This window comes from Solanum stenotomum, chromosome 1, assembly GCF_019186545.1.
Source record: "Solanum stenotomum isolate F172 chromosome 1, ASM1918654v1, whole genome shotgun sequence".
Lineage (NCBI taxonomy): Eukaryota > Viridiplantae > Streptophyta > Magnoliopsida > Solanales > Solanaceae > Solanum > Solanum stenotomum.
Genome location: NC_064282.1, coordinates 20462356 through 20478514, shown reverse-complemented (window position 1 = coordinate 20478514; position 16159 = coordinate 20462356). Strand labels below are relative to the sequence as shown.

General features: G+C 30.4%; 2 protein-coding genes across 2 annotated transcripts; one reads left to right on the top strand and one right to left on the bottom strand.

The window, feature by feature from the left end:
• The first annotated feature begins 602 nt into the window (after positions 1–602).
• LOC125877120 (uncharacterized) lies at positions 603–4502 on the top strand. Its single transcript, XM_049558446.1, has 5 exons — positions 603–900; positions 987–1535; positions 2192–2551; positions 2674–2765; positions 3586–4502. The coding sequence occupies exons 1-5, from the start codon at positions 802–804 to the stop codon at positions 4367–4369; spliced, it is 1884 nt and encodes a 627-aa protein (XP_049414403.1). The 5' UTR covers positions 603–801; the 3' UTR covers positions 4370–4502.
• Positions 4503–4866: 364 nt separating this feature from the next.
• LOC125846272 (protein SOSEKI 1) lies at positions 4867–9563 on the bottom strand. The gene is made up of 6 exons (XM_049525655.1): positions 9347–9563; positions 9158–9227; positions 8113–8231; positions 6800–7388; positions 6238–6342; positions 4867–5014 (listed from the first exon to the last, which is right to left on the bottom strand). The coding sequence occupies exons 1-6, from the start codon at positions 9480–9482 to the stop codon at positions 4867–4869; spliced, it is 1167 nt and encodes a 388-aa protein (XP_049381612.1). The 5' UTR covers positions 9483–9563.
• Between the last annotated feature and the right edge of the window lie 6596 nt (positions 9564–16159).

Below are 16159 nucleotides of genomic sequence, written 5' to 3'. Positions count from 1 at the left end.
CACACAACTTGTTTTCTTTTGCCTATGGCACCTTGTCATAATAGCACCTGGAAATTTTCGATACCCACCTAAAAATCATAGCCGGAGAATTTCTCTCACATAGTATTCAAGATTTGTATGTCAGCGTATTGAATGTCAAACAGATTCAAATGGGCCGAAAGGAGTAGTTAAAATTCTTTTAATCTACCCAAGAAACTTGGAATTGAGCTTTAGTCCATAGTTTATTTGTGGGTAAATTAAATGGGTTATGAGTGGATTTTTGAAATTTGGGTTAAAAAATTGGTCAACTGGATTGTGGCTTAGGATTGCGCCACGTGTACAAAATGAGTGTTTCATTAGTGAGAGAAGTAAATATGCACTGATTATTGGACGGCAAGGGCTATAATAGATAAAAAATATGACGAAGGATATTGACATACCATTTTAAAAAATTCAGGAATATATTTATCCTTTTTCCCTAAATGGACAAATATTTTGAATCTTTTTAAGATACAGAAGGGATGATTTTTGTAATAACTCCAGGTAGGAGCATTACTACTACCTTTTTAGTTGAATCTTGTCTTCTACTGCCTTCCTATATATCTGTGCCCATTCCTCCCTTCTCTCTCTCTTTCTTCTGTACCATTTCTGCAACTCTGTCACCTATAGACCACATCCCCAGCTGACACGTGTCCTTTTTCCGTTTTGAGATTCGCCTAAAACTCACTCTTCCCCATACCCCCAAATACCTTCTCTCAAATCTTGCTTTGCCATGTTTGTTAATCTTTCATTTTTGCTCTCTGTTTCATCTACATTGCACTAATGGCGTCTCTAACGCCTGGTATTTTGCTTAAACTCTTACAACATCTTGATGATAAAGAAACCAAAGTTGCTGGCCAACACCGCTCTGCTCTTCTTCAGGCATGTCCAAAAAAATACCAATCTTTTTTTATATTTATAACAATGCTGGTATATCACTTGAATATTTTTTTTTAATGGGTTTTCAGGTGATTAGTATTGTTCCTTCACTTGATGATGATCCATGGAAAAGCAGGGGATTTTATTTAAGGGTATCAGATTCTCAACATTCAGCTTACGTTTCTGTATCAGAACAAGATGTTGAGTTGATACTGAGTGACAAGATCCAACTGGGTCAGTTCATTCATGTTACTCGTCTTGATTCCGGTTCCCCTGTTCCGGTTCTTCGTGGAGTCAAGCCGGTTCCCAACAGGCGCCCATGTGTTGGGGATCCTAAAGATTTGATTTCTAGTGATTTTCTCACTGCTCGGAACCGACCCGACCCGAAAAGAGGGAAGAAGAATGGTGAAGTGAAAAGGGTCGAGGCGAAAACCAAAATAAACAGAGTGGTGGTGAGTGAAGATGTAAAATCAAGAAGACAGTCCATTGGGAATGGGAAGGTGGATGGGTTAGAGATGAGGAGATTGAGTTTGGATTCAGTTAGAAGAGGATGGGATCGGAGCCCCGGTGAGAAAAATGGTGCTGGAGCTACTACACCTAGGTCCAAATCAAAAACCGGGTTTCCGGGTTCGGACTCTGTAAGTTTACCCCCATAAATTAGTTGTTGATGAACTTTTGGCAGAATGTGACTTCATTTAATTTAGGCTTGACATTGTTGTAAAGTTTTATCTTTTTTAGTGATTAAGTTGGTGCTTTAATGCTGTTTGTTAGAATAGTTATTTTTTTTTTGTTTTCTCTTTTAGGTCAATTTTCTGATTCAATTAGTAAACCTAGGGCAAAAATGGTTAGACAATAATACACTAGGTTAATTTCAATGTCCTTGTCTTTTTCTTTATTTGGTTCTTCAAAGAGATCACATTAAGTTCATGTTTAGATTAAACTTAAAAATGTTGGTTCTTTCTGTACAATAATGGATGGATTGGACTGGATACTGGATCAAACAGTTCATGCTAAATCGAGATTTTATAACGCGTTGTAGTAGCTTGGCTATTTATCTCCATGGAAATGTTAAGAACTGTATCCCTGTAGACTGTAGTTATATGGCTTTCTTCAGTATGTTAGTCTTATAGAGTACGGGTGGTGAGTCATCACGAATCATTTTGTTGGTGTTGTTTATTGGATGAATGTGAAACTTTAGTTAGTATCATATAATATTGACCAAGTCTTTTTAAGAGAAAAACCATGCCTATGTTTTGTTGATTGTGTTTGAATCGGATGAATCGATGTTTTGCAGCTTCCTTCTGTGAAGAAGCGTTCTTTAGATAAAGTTTCAACACCAAGACATTCAACTGCAAGTATTTCACCGCTTACAAGTAGGAATAATATTGTGTCACCAAGGTCAGTTAGCAAGCCCACTAGAAGAGATGTAGAGCTTATTGTGTCACCAAGATCAGTTAGCAAGCCTACTAGAAAAAATCTAGAGCTTATTGTCTCACCAAGAGCAGTTAGCAAGCCTGCTAGAAAAGATCTAGAGCTTTCACAAGATGAGACTCTTCCGTGCAATCTGACAAAGGTGGCCCACAGTTTCAAAAATTGGTCCGACTCAAGGATTTCATGGAGTTCACTTCCATCAACAGTTCGTGATCTTGGCAAGGTATGCGAAGAATTAATGTTTTAGTTTTTTAGTCTATGATAGTGGTATGCTTGCTTATCGAATTGTGTATTATAATCTCTTCAAGAAGTTGTGTATCAAATTGTGAATTATAATCTCTTCAGGAAGTGACAAGTTTAAGGAATGTTGCATTTCTATCTGCTATGCATGCATTAGAAGAAGCTGCTGCCGCAGAAGGTGTCATCCAGTGCATGAGGTAATGGTTCAGCTTTATTTCGATGCCTCTGCTTCGCATGTATTTTTACCAGTATCTGACATGAAACTACTGGAATATAAGCTCTGCCTTTGAATATTTGAATCTTATTATTCTGTTGGTGTGTATTTATAATTTGTTCGCTTAGTTCTAGAGTACCCCTGTGTGGGGACAATCTTGATTAGATAGATTTATTGCACTCCACCCGATTACTCATCCTACAATATTATCTTGCATTAGGTTCATAAATATATTGGTACCATGCAAGATTATGTGGTCTTTGCTGCCTTTTGAGTAGTTGCATTCCTTTCTTTAGCAGTGTCCCATTTGGCTTGCGTCATGCCCTTACATGTACTTAACCTACAGGCTACACATCACTTGTCATTACGAGATATCCTTATCTTTTAGTTGGAAATAAAGTAAAAGCGATCCTTAGAGACACGTTTTATCTAGTCATATCCTTTTCAATGTACAAGCAAGAATGGTTGTACTAGATCACCTTTTTGTATGTTATGCAACACTCTGATCACATTGACAATGTCCTGAATCAGACTTCAGTTAGTATTGAATGACAAACTTCTTCGATCTATGTGTTTAGCTGGATATCCCATTCTCTATTTCTTCAGTGAACATAGTTCAGGTGTTGTTTGCCAAGAATTGAATATTATCTGAACACTGGTCTTCTTTATCGAAGCAAATTATCTGAATGCTTTCATGTATTAATTGTGGTTTGAAATCACATTGGCAGTGGTAACTTTCTTCAAAACCTGTGTTCTACCCTTAAGACATAGAAGGTAAGCTTCCTCCTTACACTTCTCTATAGTATGTTTGCAGAACTATGTGAATCATCGAAGAAAGTACCTGCTGGACAATTGGTTGAGCAATTTTTAAACCTTCATCAAAACATGCAGAAAGCAGCGTCTCTTACCAAATCATTGGTGACGAAAACTCCTGAAGTGAAAGGCAATGATAAGTTGTGTCTGCAGAATGCCTTTCCAGAAATTTGCCATAACGTTACCAATAAGAACGGGGCCTCTTGGATTCAAGCTGCAATTGACTCCGAACTTTCCAAATTCTGTTTGTTCATAAAGGAAGACCAGAAGGGAAATTTGGATAGTGAGAAATCTCATTACATTATACTAGAGAACACTCCAAAGATTAGTGAAGCAGAAAACCATTCGCCTATAATCAAGCAAAGCACTAAAACCAATGGGCCATCTGGTCCTGATTCTAGTGGAAGAAGATCAGTATCTAAACCGAAGCAGCATTTACCAGCTACAAGAAGAACAAATATTGAAAGGGAAGAGTGGTCCAAAGGGAGTGGGCTGAAAGAGGCCGCAAATTTAGCAGAAAAGTTGCTTTCTTCATCTCGAGCTTGGTTCTTGAACTTCTTAGATGATGCATTGAGCAAGGGAGTTGGGCTGGATACTGTAGACGGAGATTCTGAAATTGTAGATCTTCTTGGTCAGCTCAAAAGCGTCAATCAGTGGTTGGATGACATGCTTAAGTTAGGTAACAGAATGGATGAGAGGGTAGAAGGATTAAAACAGAAGTTATATAGGTTCTTGCTCGATCATGTTGACTCCTCGATTCTTGGAGGCAAGTAACCAGCTATGATCTTAGCTATTGACCACTGACATCCTGAAAATTCGATTGTTAGTTACAGATGCTATTAGATTAGGTATGTTCCAATGACCTGAAATATGGTCATTAACACCATTGGGGGCTCTAAGATATTTAGAGAGGAGTAGATATGACATACTGCTTCAGTATCCAAATGTAAAGAAGAATTTATCTTCATTAAACTGGAGAAAGAAAAACTTTTTCATCACCAAAAGTTTTTCTGTCTTGTCATTTTTGCTTGTTTAATCTGATATCCATACTGCCTCCACTAACTCAGATTCGCACGGCGTAATACTTGAGATTAAGATGGAAATTCAGGCTTATAACTACTTGTGAATTCTTGAATTGCTTAGGCTTTTGCCTGTGAACCTTGTTACTCAAAAATATACATGGTAGGTTTCTAAAAAAAAAACATAATCTAATTCCAATAGAAGGTGAATAAGAATAATTTAGAAAAAATGAAAGCTAGCATTTAATAGAGTCAAAGAGAATCTATTTTTGGTGCATTTTTGGATGTCTTGTCAGTAGCAGCAGCAGCAGAATGAGCACCCTTTGACAGAGCTTTCATCCCTTTGCAGGACTTCATGTGGGCATGAAGTTTCTCTGGCTTGAATGGCTTTCCACATTGCCTGCAACACACATTCATTAATTAAATACTATGCTGACATTTAAGAAACGACACTCCCTCCAAACCACTTTACTTGTCGAATTTATTAAAAATACATAGTTCAAAATAATTCTTATCTTTGAAAATCAAGATATAATTTTGGGTATTTGTATATTTTTCTAATTTACACAGAAAATCTAAGTGAAGAGCGCTCACATATTGTGATTACTTGGATCAACTCTCTTTTTTATTTATTGAAGAGAAATTAACATTTTAAATAATTAAAGATAATATATAAAAGCATCATAGTTAAAAAAAAAACATAATTCTTTTAAGAGGTGTGTAAATAAAAAATGTGAGAAGTAAAGTGATCCCAATGAAGTAATTTAGATAAATAATTTTATGATTAAATAGATGTCTTTTTTAAGGTACCATGGTAGTAAGTAAAATGTGTCAAACTTTGTGTATTTGTGCTTTAATTTAATGACATACTTTAACTTTCGTGTTCACTTTTATTTATTATTTTTGAATTTGCTGTATTTATTAAAGAAATATTGATTGATATGGTTATTTTATTATAATATTTCTATTAATTGATGTTTAGTATTAGAAATTGAGAAATGATATAAAAAGTAAGTAACAAATGTCAAGGATAAAACATGAAAAAAATAATTATCTTTTTTCTTGATATATTAATCTATGTTGAAATAGTTGACAAGTAAAAGTGAAAGAGGGTATACTTAGCAACAATTTCAATATACATTTCCATTTTTAGCATACGAAGAAAAGACAATTATTATTATTTTTCATTTACCCTTAATATTTGTTACCATTTCTCGTAACATTTTTCAAGGCTTAATATTAAATATCAATTAATAGGATAGTGTGGTAAAATAATCATGTCAATATATTTTTAAAGAATGTGTTAAAATTAAATATAACAAGTAAAAGTGAACCGATGATATACTATTTTAATTTCAAAATAAGTGCTATTTTAATTCAGATATATCCGTTAAAACTTAAAAGTATTGATTTCTAGAAAACAAGAAGGGTTTATACTAACTTATCCCTAATCAAAGAAAAACTAATTAATGATTTATGATAGTTTTGAAAAATAAATCAATTTCTTCTTTAAATCCTAAAACATCACATATTTTAAAATAAAATGAAAAAAAAAAACTAAAATACCATTTATTTTAAAACGAAAAAAATAATATTTAATTTAGTTGTTATGAAGGAACTTACGAGCAGTTGGGTCCATGGATTGGCTTATAATTAGCAGAAACTGATCTACGACTACCAAATTCACTTTTATTCTTTGACACACTGAATGCCCCATCGCAGCTTTTCCTGCAAACAACAACAAACTAATTAAGCTACTCACCAGCGGATTCAGAAATTTGACAAAGGATGTGTAGATATTCTACTCAGTTATATGAGTGTATACATAATCAGAGACAGAGTTAGGTGGGGATTTGTGGGTTCAAACGAACCTAATAACTTCTCCGTATATTCAGTATTTGTATTAAAAAATTAAATAAATATATATGTAATTAACTTGTGAAATGTAAACCCTATAACAAAATTAATTGACAGCGCAAAAGGGTGGTGAAAATGTTTTTCATATCAGTGTAAATTTCTCTTTTTTTCCTTTTTAGAGGAAGAATCTCAAACTTCTAACCTTGACTCCGACTCTACGCAAAATTATATATACAATTCATAATAGCTAACATTTAACTTGGATACAATTTTCCAACGAAAAAATGTGTACCAGATCACCCTTAAGGTGGTTCCATGCGAAAATTACCTTGGATTAGTCTGTTGTTGATTCCAAGCAGTCCCAAAAATCCTCTGAGATCCTCCAATTTTATCAGCTTTACAGATCTCTGATGAAAAACTAACTGTTTTTTCAGCAGAAGTTTTATTTTTTTTGAGTGGAATAATTCCAGAGTCATTAGTATCAACAGCGCCACAAGTAATCAAATTCCTGAAAATACTTGAAGCTCCATTTGAATAGCTTCTACTCTTATTGAATTTCGGGTTTTTCGATGTTTTTTCAGTATTCTGACTAGTGTCTATTTTTTCTTCACTATCCTCTGTTTTCTTCTTGGTTTTCATCGAACCAAAAGAAGAAATAGAAGAAGAAGAAGAAGAAGAAAAAGAAGAATTGTTCTCGAATTTGTTACCAGCTTTTTTTTCTTCTTCTTCTTCGAATTTTGGTGAATTTGTGGTGAGTGTGGATGTTTCAGAAGAAATATTATTTTGAGAATCTTGTTCGATTTCTAAAGAGATTTTCTTTGATGAATCCATGAGAAAAACTTGATCTTGATCTTCTTGTTTTGTTTGTTCCTTTTGCATGATTGCTGTTGTTACTTCTTTTTCACCACATGAAACATCTGCACATTTTTTTTTATAAATGTGAAGTTCAATTAATAATACTCTTTCTTGAATAAGAATTAAGAGATGTTAATATTGATTAATACTCTCTTATTCACTAATAAATCTATAAATTTGCCTTTTTTGGAAATGTGATGGTAAGTAAGTACATAATATTGATTGATATCTTATTCACTAAATCTATAAATTTACCTTTTTTGAAGTGTGATGGTAAGTGAGTACAAAATATTGATCATTAATTATTGAGTTTCCTTTTCCACACTAAAATGAAGTGAATTTATGCTAAAAATATTAGGCAATATTCATCATGTAATGAGAATAGACAAGTAAATTTTTCTCTTCCAAAAGCTATCACTTGTCTTTTGAAAAAGTATAGAAATGTTGTACAATGTGCTTAATTATATGTACCATGCTGCCATTTTAAATTAAACCTCAATTATGAATTATACAATTCCATTAATTGTACCCTTAGAATATGATTAAAATGCCCAAGTCCATAATATTGTTCACAGCCTACTTAAAGTTGATTAGCAAACATGTTGGTGATCTAAGAAATAAATTAACTTATATGCTTGATAATATTTAAAAAAAATTACACAACCTAATTTGTGATTACCTTCTAGTTTTGCGACTTTAGTGTTACAAATAGTTAGTTTACCGACTTTAATGAGACTAAATTTAGTGACCATCTATCGAAAGTAACTCGAAAAAAGGGATAGTTACCTTTAATTGTGGTGATGGATGGAATTTCAGATCCTTTAAGGACATATTCATTGTCCGATATTGGAGTAATGAGATCTTCATCCAATAAGTCTTGCCATACATATCCTGTTTTGTATTTCCTGCATCATCATAATATTTGACTCCCTCAATTTATTTTTCTATTTTTAGGAAATAAAATAAAATCCCAAATTTCCATATCATATAGTAGTATATATTTCCAGCACAATTGATTGAGAATTGATCTTTAATGAGGTGAGATATGATTGATTCTCGTGACTTCCACTAGAGGATTAGAGCATTAAATTTAGTACTTTGTCATATGAGATTTGTACCTCCATTCTGATTTTAATTTACAGGATACAAAATTTCAAATAAAATATATGACAAATATATTCATGTAGAGGAGTTTAACTAGGCGGTTTGACGTATTATTTCCAATGCTTTATTCATAGTCCGAGAGTTCTTCTCAAGAGGATTATTATTTGGCACATCGATATTGGCTCATTACTCTGTTACTCTTTAGGAGGGATCAAACTCTTAATAAACTACCGATACATTGAGAATCCAAGACTTTTCCTAATACACAAATTCTCAACGTGTTTATACCATGATCAAGTGATATATAGTTGAGGGAAAAATGTATATTGATTAATTATAATTAAATGATAAAAATGTATGCATACAAATTTAGTGAACACTAGCACTGAGCCTCCAAGTTTTAACTTGTACTATGAAATTTATACCACGATTCTGCTTTTAATAGATATAGATAAAGATTCAAAATTTCAAATACAATATTATCACATCTATATATCCATGAATTATATACTCTTAATTCGTTTATAGAAATATTTTACTAAGCAATCTAACACATTATTCACTATAACTTACCAAAAATTCTAAATTGAGTTATTTAACACCTCGATATCGACTCATCACCTATGATACTCTTTAGGGGTATCCATTTGCATTTTGAGAGAGAAGAACACTAAGCTAATTTTTAAGCAAACAATTTCATGAAATTATAATAAAAACATGAACTAACCTCTTATATGACCAAGCAAAAGATTCAGGCATGTCTTTTCCTCGCAATTCTCCCAACCATCTCTTAATATCTATAATATAATCCAATCATTAATGAAAAAAAATATAAATCGTTTATTTTTTCACAATTTAAAAAAATGAAATGAAAAATAATCTTTATTTATATATAATTAAATTATAGAAAACAAACCTTTAAGACGAATGCCATTTCTAGAGAAATGATGCACTCTAATGAGATGAGGATGTTCAATACGACCTTTTCTACTCAAAAAATATATGATATGAAGTCTTCTCACTTCTCCTCCTCCTTGATTTTGTCCTTCCATTAATCTTCTCCTAATTCATTTTTACAATAATTAAACGAACAAAATTTTAATTAAACAAACTGAATTCTTCTTTCTAGGCATGCTTTAATATAATATTAACAAATTCAAGAAAGTAATAATAAAAGTAATTAAATAATTAAAGATCAAGAATATGGGACAAATCTATGTATGCCGGCCTGCTCTAAAGATTAGAAGAATTAAAAAAGGGAATAACGAATTTTATCGTGCTTTTAACCAAGAACTTAACTAATTATATATTAAAAGAAACATGTTTGTAAAATATTTTTTCTCACAGGAACTCGATTAAATCGAAATTCACGCCTACGTTCTCTAATAAAGATGACTTCACATCTAAATGCACTCAAATTTGAGACCTCTAATTAAGGATGAAGGATGACGGAAGGAATACCACTCAACCACCTTGTTGGTAAACATGTTTGTAATTAGTATATGTATATATGTGCAGGGCCTAGCTAGTGTAGTTCAATTTATTTAAAGAGTATAATATAAGATGGAAAGTTATTGAAATGATAGAAACTCTTACACACTTATCAAAATAAACATCATTGGATTTGGAGATTACCTTATAATGCTTTGTTTCTTTCGAAGAATGAAAGAGAAAAAGAAAGTGATGTGTTTTTTATCAAGAAAAAAAGAAAAGAGGGATTTGAGGGGTGGGTTGGGGTGAAGAAGTAGATCTAGAGCTTCTGAACCATATATAGAAGTAGGAAAATTAGGTGTTCCAAGAAAGTTTTATCTGATTTCCCGCGATATGCTCAACTTATACAAGAAATAAAAATACATATGTATACACACAAATGTATATGTATTTTTTGTGTTGGAGGTTGGGTGGGTGGGGTGGGGTAACAGCTTTTGACCATATTTTTGTTATACCTAGAGAAAATTTATTTTATCTATAATTTTGTAATGATCTGCATGAGTATTACAAGATAAATATATTTAATTTGGTTAACAAACATCTTTTGGTTTAATATTTAGTTAATGAATTCCATATATATTGTCCAAAAAGATTATTTTTTTTAAATGATTTTCAAACTAAGATAGGATATTTGTTTAACTATATTTCTTTCCTATATAAACTTTTTGTGTAAATGTTTTATAAGGAGCAATATGTAAAAGAGGTGAGTTTTTAAATAGAAATATAAAACATGGTGATCAAAACAATATTTATTCATTTATTTGCCATTATTATTTTATTTTATCTAAGATTTTCCTTATAAATCACCTTTTTTGCAACATTTTTTCTGTATAACTTAAAAGGAATATTATTTTAACAGTGTATTTTGGGGCTTAATTCCACGTGTTTCATTTCTAACCTTGTATTTTAGGATTACAAGTATTTTTGCTTTTGATTGGTTCCAAAAATTAAAATAATCAGAATATTTTGGTCATGTGATTAAAATAATCAACAAACTCACTTCAACTCCACCTAACTCTCTAATTAAGTAGAAAGTAGAAACAAGTAAAGAGACAATTTTATAAAAGTACGTACGTATATAGACACAAACAAGAAATCATAATTAATAAGTCATGGAGCCATAATTACCAGCCATTTGTAAGATTACTATGCAAAGATGGAAAAGATAAAAATATTATGTACAGTTCTTTATTATAATAATAAGATAAATAATATAGAGGGAAACAAATTATATATATAAAAAAATTAAATAAGAAAATGATTATTTATTACGTATAATAGTAAGGGTTGGGTAACCTAATTGATTTTTTTCTTAATGATGTGTAACAACATTTGCTTATATTTCTAGCTAGCTACATTTTTAATCATATACCTTTTATTTAAATTATCTTGTAGCTTATCAAATGATAAATGAATTATTCGTGGCCATTATTTTCCCGTAGGTTTTTAATGGTTTGTTAAGTTAGTTAATATCNGTATAATAGTAAGGGTTGGGTAACCTAATTGATTTTTTTCTTAATGATGTGTAACAACATTTGCTTATATTTCTAGCCAGCTACATTTTTAATCATATACCTTTTATTTAAATTATCTTGTAGCTTATCAAATAATAAATGAATTATTCGTGGCCATTATTTTCCCATAGGTTGCTAATGGTTTGTTAAGTTAGTTAATATCGTAAATTCAACAAGAAATAGTTATATGTGAATGAAGTTCAGTAAACAACCAATCAAATGCTATAAATTATCTCTAATTAGTGAGAAAATTGAGTGTTGACATTTTCATAATGTGCTTATCCACTAAAGCCAAGTCTTCCTCTCATGGGGCGGAATTAGGTAGGAGCAAGGAGTTGATTAAGATAAAAATTATTTTTTACATATATAAAGTCGCAAATATTAAATTCTCTCAATAAAAATATTGCCTTCGTCAATGTTATTCTTCCATTCACTACTAGAAAAAAAAGAAATTGGTAAAGGACAAAAAATTATAGCTCACAACAGAATTCTAAATTTAATCTTATTTATTTATGTATTAACAACCTATCAATTCTAAAAAAAAATCAAATAGTTAGGAGCTTTTTAGCAACCAATTAGACAGGGTTTACTGATAAATTCCGCGGCTAATAATTTCACATTTTCATAGTGATTTATATGTCATATCGATCATTCATAAGTAATACGTAGCTTTTTATATGAAGCCATACAACGCCTGATTTTCTACTTGTGATATTGGTCTTAAATCATAAACATTATTAATTTAATTTATAGATGATTGCTCAATTTTTAGTGTATTGTACCGAACGTTATTAAATTATCATTTTTATAATTTAAAAGTCACTCAATTATTTCACCTAAGTAATTGTACCCAAAGGTATTTTGTATACCAAAAAGTCATTAATTCAAACTTTACCTAAGAATTATAACAAATTCACTAAACATTTTTTTTTTTACGTATAGCTAAAACAGAACAACTTTATCTAAGATTTATATAAATATATAATAATCCAAAAACAAGAATAAACTTCATTCTCTCATATTTAAATCGTCAAAAACTAAACAAAAAATCGTAACAAAAAAAAAACAGAAAGAACAATTTAAACCTCAATAGCAAGATGTTGATTATAAGAAGCATAATATTATATATAAATAACCATGAGTAGAACAGCTTCTTACATTTTATTTTTTTTGCCAATTCCAGAAAACAGGATCTTCTAATCATGAACAGAATTAATTAACTTGATGAATGATGATTTATGATGTTTATATATTTTCTTATAAACACCAAATGATTATTAGTTGTTGAAATGTAAATTATCATGGCCAACATAAAACATAAATTAAGGTATGAAAGTGTCATTGTTTTCGGTAACCGTGGAGACTCACTTGATGTTGAAATTTAATTTAAAGCTTATAGCAATACGAAATATATTACTACATTAATTATAACAAAATTAAACCATTAAGTCTGCGTTACGTTGCAGCTGAGAAATAGGTTTTGAGACTAGGGATGATGACGAATATAATGATCAAATCATGTCATCTACCTTCACTATATAATCTTTTTTTTTTTATTTGAGTTAATTTTAAGGTTTGGTTTGGTTTGGGTGTTAAGATTCACATTAATAATTATATCCCCTATATATGATAACAACTTAATAACAAATTGATGGGATTGGACTAGCAAAATGCTTGGTGGAGGTTGGGGTCTCCAATGGGAAGGTTTAGATAACTTTTTACTGGTTAAAATGAGATGAGTTAATTAATAATCAAGAAAATTTCGTAAATAGTGCTATGTTTGTTCAGATTAGTGAAAAACAACGAAATTTTACTTTATGAAATGTAACAATATTTTGATATATTTGCTTTGAATTTCTTACCTTATTAGATTTTATTATAATTGATTTATACTATTTCAAAAGGAAAATATAAATCTTTCATATTCAAGTAACTATTTTTCCGTAGGAAAAGACTTTAGACTTCTACAAATTGAGTATCCTTCCTTTCACAATAGCATTTATAATGTAGTTATTAAAAAAATTTGTTTAGGAGAGATTATTCTTCCATAATTTGTATGTTTTTTTAATAGTATATTAGTTTTTTTTGTATGTAGCTCACTCGACCAAAGTATAGATAAAAAAAAAAGTTTCATTTATCGTCAAGTTTACCACCTTCAAAATTTATAATTATTAGTTTTCATATAACACCTGATTATTTTGATTCCAACCAAAGAAATAATTACATCGTTTTAGTCAACAGGTTTCGGTTTAACTTTGTACATCAAGCGAACTTTCGACGAAGCAAAATATATACCTCGTGCAACATTAAAATATTCGAATAATTTTCCTTTTTTTTTTATAGGAATACATACATATACATATATAACATCAAAGTTGTCATTAAAAATGGCTTTACAACCAATACCTAGAGTGGGTTCTTGGTACCAATGATGCAATTTTAATTAAAGAGGACTTGGTTTTCTCATGAATTATATTCAATTTTATTAACAATAAAATATGTATACTTGTTGTCTAAATTATAAACAAAAAATCATATCAAGCTATATTCTGTTAACACATTAACTACCCGCCTGCACAAGTTGTATACGTTGTTTAAGCGCAGAATTTTGATCACCCCTTGTCTCATGGGCAAATTTTTAATGTAAAAGGTAAAAAATAGTTTATGTTATCAAGGGCAAAAGTTCAAAATAATCCACCTTTAAAGTTATTTATACAAATCACCCTAAATTTGCAAGTTTTTGCACGAATTGACTTTATTTTAAAGTTGACTTTAATTTTATATCTACGGCTCATTTAATAAAAAATTGTGAGCCAAAGTTTTTTTTTAATTATGACCTAATTTTGCAAGACAAATTTTCTTAGTGTATACATTTGCTGGACATAAGTTCAATACTATCTAGTTCGCAAGACAAACCTTTTATTTATTTTTTTTGACTTTGACATAAGATTAGTTGATATAACTTGTGCCTGGGAATAAGTTTGATAGGCATAACTTGTGCCTTGAGGCATAAATTCAATAGAATGAATTTTTAAAGGTATAAACTCTAAAATTGAACTTATGCCTCGAAAGACATAACTTGTGCCTTGGGCATAAGTTCACTAGATGGACTCCTTTAAGACATCAAGTTTTAAAACTAAACTTAACTTGTGTCTTAAGATATAAGTTCATTATTGTGATTTTTCAAAGCATAATATTCTAAAACTAAACTTATATTTTAGGTCATGGCTTGTGCCTTGGGGTAAAAGTCCAGTATATGAACTTCTTTAAGGCATAATGTTCTAAAATTGAACCTAGCCTTATAAGGTCTAACCTGTGTCTAGGGATTTTCTTAAAAAATATTAAGAGTATTTTCCTCTGCTTAGTTACTTAATATCTTAAAAGATAAAAGATTAAAAATCATAAATTTATTAAGCAAAAATTAAAGACCACCCGAAATAGAGACATTCCTGCGAATGAACCCTAAATTTGTTGTAGCGAAGCCCAACACTCAAAACAGCCCATTCTCTTCTTGTGCTTAAATTTTGGGGAAAATGTAGGCCCAACATAACACTTTGCACTTGCATACTTCTTCAATTCATCCCACATAACTAATTTTTTTGTATCAGTATTTAATTTATACATCCTTATATTATTATACAATATTTATATACCTATATAAATAAGTGTGTGATAATATGAAATATATTTATCTTGTATAAAAATGTATAAAACAATATATGAAAGTGAATAATATGTTGCTAGCTTCAAAAACGAACTTCTTCTATGATATGTAATTACTCCATCTGTTTCAAAAAGAATGTCTTAGTTTGACTTGGAACGGAGTTTAAGAAAAGAAAGAAGATTTTTTAATCTTGTAGTTCTAAATTAAAGTTTATTTCAAATGTACCAAAATTTCCTTTAATCTTATGGCCTTAAACATGCCTTGTGGAAAGTTGAAGTTAAAGTGTTAGCCAAAAAAGAAAATGGGTCATTCTTTTTGAAACAGACTAAAAAGAAAATGTGGACATTCTTTTTGAAACAGAAAGTATAATTTTCGTTCAAAATCTGTTCAAATCTTCGTAACTTGGAAGTAGGATTTCCAAAAATCATTTTATAAGGATATATGTTGTAGTATATTTTAATCAATCAATCAGCCATATACACCTCTATCCCATGCATGCATAATTTGTGTTATAACCTTTGGAAAAATTGCTTAAGTCTAAAATATTATAGATGCTTTCAAATTGTTAGACTTTATGAGAAATATTGCTTGAACAATCATTATTTGAACTAAACTTATTTACTTATCGACGAAATATGATAAAAGAGAATGATAAAATCTCCAATTTTGTGATTTTGTCCTATGATGAGCCAGATATAAGCGAAAGAACAAATATTTAATGCATGCATCTCGAATTAAGTAGGTCTTTGGCCATATATTCTAAATATTTTTCACTTTATTTAAAAGTTATGGAGTTGGAGTCTTAGATAAAATCGAATTTGGTTATACTTTTTCCAAATAATATTTAGAATAATGTTCATGCTTAAATGTATTTAAATACAATTTCAAAAGTGATAAGTGAATTAAAATATAGGTTATAAGTTGTTTTCGAAAATTTGAAACACAATTTCGAGTTAGATTTGAAACTTTCACGGTCAAACATTGGTTTCAAATAAAATGAAAAGTCCAAAAGAAAGTTTTTATGACCAAGCAGATCCAAAGGTATAATCTACGTTTGATC